The 5,134-nt window shown below is 34.0% G+C and overlaps 1 protein-coding gene across 1 annotated transcript in view; it reads left to right on the top strand.

Annotated features, from left to right (window-relative positions):
* The window catches only part of LOC119586616 (transport and Golgi organization protein 11-like), a 33,189-nt gene that overhangs the window by 14,787 nt on the left and 13,268 nt on the right, over window positions 1–5,134 (top strand). Inside the window, exon 5 of the mRNA XM_037935363.1 lies at window positions 768–851. Coding sequence (XP_037791291.1) covers window positions 768–851 — 84 coding nt within the window. The remainder of the gene's footprint in view (window positions 1–767; window positions 852–5,134) is intronic.

The raw sequence follows: 5,134 nt of genomic DNA on the forward strand, positions 1-5,134 counted from the left end.
CTCTGCTTCACTTACCCGCGACCAGTAACTCTCCCTTCCTTGACAAAAAAGAGTTGTTTTTATAAAAGTCTCCGGTAAGCCTTTGGTGAACAAAAAGAAAACGGGAGAATAGAAAATGGAGCAGGAAGATAAACGCCGGTGAAGAAAACGAAAGAGAATAGGAAAACAGCAGTAATCCAAAGTAACAAGTGCATTACATGACATTCTTTACACATTCTTAATGCACGTAGATTTTAATTAACGAGCGACAATGGGAAAACAGATATCTAACCTGAAAATACAAAGCGCTTAACCATCTTATAAGTGTTGGTAAGTAACTATAAATAGAATATGGTGTTATGAAATGCGCTAATAACACGAGTAAAATGTCACACAAACAACGATATATGGATGATTGTTTTAAGAAACAGCCGATTTAATATATGGTACAAAAACGTTTCATATCAAATTGATACTGAGATAGTAGCTGCTAAAAATTTCCCATTATGATTTCACCTAAAGGCAGACTGATGCAACGGATATATCAAGTTGCATTTTTCTTTGATAAGACAAATAATCTTTGACAAATGCTCGGAATCCCGATTTGAAAAATAAAGAAAATCGTTGAAATTAACAAAGGGCAACGACATTAAATAAAAAAATGCCAAAAGAAGAAAAACAATTACATAGATAGCGCAAACTGTTTCAGACAGAAAGGAGATCCAAACCATTCTAATTAAAAAATCACAAATATAACAAACACAAACCAAAATTTAAAAATGCTTTAGAAATCATTGATCGCTGTAGTTCCACCTTTGGCCACGGGCGGCGCTGCTGTCTTTGTTGTCATTCTCAAACCATCAGCTGAGAGGGTAGGTCTTCCTGCAACCAAGTTCTTTATTTATGTAAATAATGCCTAGCGTAGGACTCGTCTGTCTTTGGAGGTGATTGAGAGGGGATTGTGGTTTCCTTTGAGATCACTTAGTCCATGGAAAATTGATGGACGTGAAGCTGTTGGCTCTTAAATACGACACGGGAGAAGTGGAGTACTCGCTCACCTTGCAATCACGGACCTTCCTCAAAGGTCTCCCTCTTTTATAGTTTTCATTCGCCGCATGTCAAGGGGACAGCGGTTATTGGAGAACTGGGAGAACATAGATGAAATTAGAACATAAGTTACAGGCGAGGAATTGCAATAGAACAACATTCGATTTTCTCGGATAGCGAGTTCGAATGTTCTAAAATTAACATTGATAATCGGGAAAGATTTAGAGAACTTTCTTCTTTAACTTTCAATCACGCCCAAACCACATAACTTCCCAGACATTAGAGATATCTTGAATGTACACATATCAGTGCCTCAACGTGTGAGATGGTCTAAATATGGAATTTAGTTACTTCGAGTATACAGGTTAGACGTTATGGATGGTGAAAAACAAACAAGAAGTGTATTATCAGTGTTCCTGGTCGGTTTTAAGTAGGAAGGACTTATGCAAGAGTGCTGCATATAATACTAATTGAGCTTCTAAAGGGAGTGTATTAGAAAAAGTCATGTTTTCCAGAAAGTTAGTATTTCAGGTATGATGTGCTAGTGCATTTTATTACATGTGATGTTGAAATGGTTTTAAGCACCACATATGAAAAATGTATGTCAATTTTCAAACTGAAGTTTGGCTTATCCTGTTAGCATGAGTTGCTGTTCTTATTCTTATCCACTATATGAAGAATCATGAATTGTAGTAAAGGAAATAGGATTATCACACAGAAAATATTACCATGTTCTTTATTATGTCATTATATTCATAGTGTGTAAAAAATATTTGAATATAAAAATCAAAAGGTAAAGATTTTGGTGAAAGTGTGACTTCATGTTGCATGATTTATAAGCATGATTTATGCCTTGATATTCTTTAACAAAGATTAGCTAGTATTTTGATACAAGCTGGGTGATACACAAAAATTTAATTCAAAGTGCAGGTAATTTATTTACTCTCAAGAATACCATCAGGGTGTATCTGTATTTGTTCTTCACCAGAATGAAAACAAAAGTCAGTGGTAACTAAGAGGAAGAGCTAGTAATAGTCAAATGAGTCAAAAATTGAAAGACATGAAATTTGTAGACTTGTACTTTTCTAGACAGAGTTATTTTGACAACAGTCCAAACCAATTTTTTATTCTTCCAACATCCATATCTACTTGAGCTGTGGTTTCACTAAAATATGTAGTGCTGTTCTTTTAGCAACTCACAGCCTTCTGTATTATTATCTCTAAAAAGAATTATGAGGCTAGTCATTGTGCAGTGGAGTTTTCAGAAAGTATGGTAAAAAGCAATGAAACATAAGAATTGGCCTCCTCATTCCATATTAATGTTTTTGTTTTTTGCCAAGCAAATTTTTTTTTTTTTTTCATTAGTGCTGTTTAGTATTCTACACTGATTCCCATTCTCAGATTTCAGACATGGTATGAGGTCATTTCAATACTAGTATTTGACAATATTGCATCTTATATTTCATATCCCCATTATGAGTAGGACCATTTCTCCAATAAATATGGTTGATGTTTTGGCATCAAGCACACTTTTATTGCTAATCAATCAAACTAAATAGGCCTAAGTGTTTATTCACATTCTGAAGTAAGTTTTATGGAAAAATTACCAACTGATAACATTTTTAATATCCTTTCAATTACTTAACCTCCTATAGGTGTCATGAAAAATCTACTCGCCATGACAGGTATGACTATAGGCATCATGACTTGCTCTGGCGAGTCAAGCAGGCCAGTGTACACGGCAAACCACCTGGTGGAAAGACTAGACGGTTGCCAGAAGGCTCTGGAATGAGTGACATACAAATTTCTGGTACTGTCAGTGTAGAGTTAAAGACATTCAGGGAATATAAAAGAAAATTGTTCATTATACCTTCTCTTTGTCTGGCTCCCATTCTTTGTCAGAAATCACATTTCAAGATAGCCACAAGAGTTGAAACCCCTTTGACAAGCCTAATTTCAGAAATAGATATGATGGGGAAGGCAACAGCTTTACTATAAATTGAAGGGAATGAATGAGGCTTCCCTTTGAGCTGAGGGACTGGTAGGGAGTCCTTGTTCATGACCTACCTCTTCGTGGTGAGGTCATTCTGAAATTGGTTATCTTGTTGCTTTTCTTATGTGTTGTTTCCCATGATATACTGTTTATTTGGGGAAATTATTATATTGTTTGTAAGGATTGACAATTACAAAATAGTGAAGATAATACTGTTACACAAAAATAGAACAGATATTTTCAAACCTTGAAAAGTTTACCATGTTTAGTTGGTTTGTGATATTTAGAAATTAAATGAATTTTAGGATTCAGTTTAGTTGATTGGAAGTCACAACATTTAGGTCTTGTCTGAAATTTTAGTGATTCATGAATTGCTCTTAAATCTATTTTTGTTATTACTAGGTCTGTAGTAAGAATATTTTGGTTTAAGTGGTATAATGACCAGTTATAAGCGTAATGATCTCAAGGCAAGTGTAGTTATTTTAAATATTATGTAATAAAAGACTAAATGTGTGCGTTTATATAAAGACCTGTTTAGTATATCATAATGGATATAGGAAAAATTCTTTCAGCTGAGGTTGAGGTGATCAGCTAGCTGTGTTTTATCAAGTTGTTATACCAAAGATTACCTGTGTTTTATGAGGCATTTAGAATATAATCCTGTTACTAATCAGTGCAGATTAAATATATTGAGATTATTTTACAATTGACAGTAATGCATATATGGTATTCTATATAACAAATTGAATTTTATGGATCTAATAGAATTCTACTGTTGTGTAAGAAGAAAATAGTTGAGCATGTTTTAAGTATCATTCTCCCTAAATCCTCAGGTTCATCTGTATTGGGTTATTGCCATTGTAAAAACTTAACAAATTATATTTTAACTTGAATATGATTAAATCTAAGATTCTATCTTTTAATGGCTTTTTTCATTTGTTTTATTCAAGATGTATTAGTTTTGATTGTAAGAGTTGGAGCTGTACCATTATTTGCACTCAGTAGTTCTTATCAGACTAAAACTATTGTAATATACCTGGTCACACTGCACAGCTTGTGAGGAGAAGCACAGTTTAGGGGATTACATGTAGAGGTATTATTAAAATGTCCTTATTTATTTTATAACTGGGTTTTTTGTTTAAATCACATAGTGTGTATCAGGATATCCTGTTGATAAACCTGAGATACAGTGGAGAAGGTAGTACATCCTGTGCAATGTGGACAGATCACAGTACATTTAAAAGAAGTACATTCATCAAATGAATGATTCTTGTACTACTGTAGGATGATTAAACAAACTACCCTCCAGCCCTGTTTTAGGAACAGCAATTTATAATATTGTTGCTCACCTGATTTCAGTATGATTCTCTGTTGGTCTGATACTTTGGAAGAACACACCATGATGTCCGCAGGTGCCAAAATGGTTTCCCCTTCAGAAGGACTTGGCGCCTCGGCCTTCTATGTATCTTTTATCGAACGGGCAGGTCTCCTTCCTTTCTCGACTTATGATAATCATTTTTGGGCTTCTATGAATGCTAGAGTACCCTCCTCCCTCTGAAACCTTTATTATGATAGTCAGCCTTTGCATCTGAACAGAAATGGCCCTGGCCAAGTTCACTTCATAGGTGGCTGAGATACCCATTCTAAGCAGAATTTACCTATTTTCATTAGTTTATGTCTTAGTTCTTAGAGAAGGGATTTACAGGCTTGTATTTTATAAATATTTCCTCTTTGTATGATACAATCCTTTAGTAAATAGAATGTTTCTTTGTTATGAAAGTATTAGTACTGTTCTATTTATGAATGATGGTATTACTATAGATCTGTCTAGTGTTTATTAGCCATGTGGTTAAGAAATCTAGCATTTCTGTACACTTGTATATACTGAAATGTATTTAGTTGTGGCTAAGTATGCAGGTACAAAACTGCAATTCAGTTATATTCTTTGTAAAATTTAGTGGGAAAATAGGAAGATTAGCATTGTGTTCTCAAACAATCAAAATAATGTAGTGTTTTATTAAACTTTCTATGCACTAATGTTTTGAACAAAACAACATTGTGTAATAATCAAGATAGAAAAACTGATCACAGAAAGGAATGAAGACTCAAGTGTGC

The sequence above is a fragment of the Penaeus monodon genome, chromosome 21 (genome assembly GCF_015228065.2).
Source record: "Penaeus monodon isolate SGIC_2016 chromosome 21, NSTDA_Pmon_1, whole genome shotgun sequence".
In the NCBI taxonomy this organism is placed as follows: domain Eukaryota; kingdom Metazoa; phylum Arthropoda; class Malacostraca; order Decapoda; family Penaeidae; genus Penaeus; species Penaeus monodon.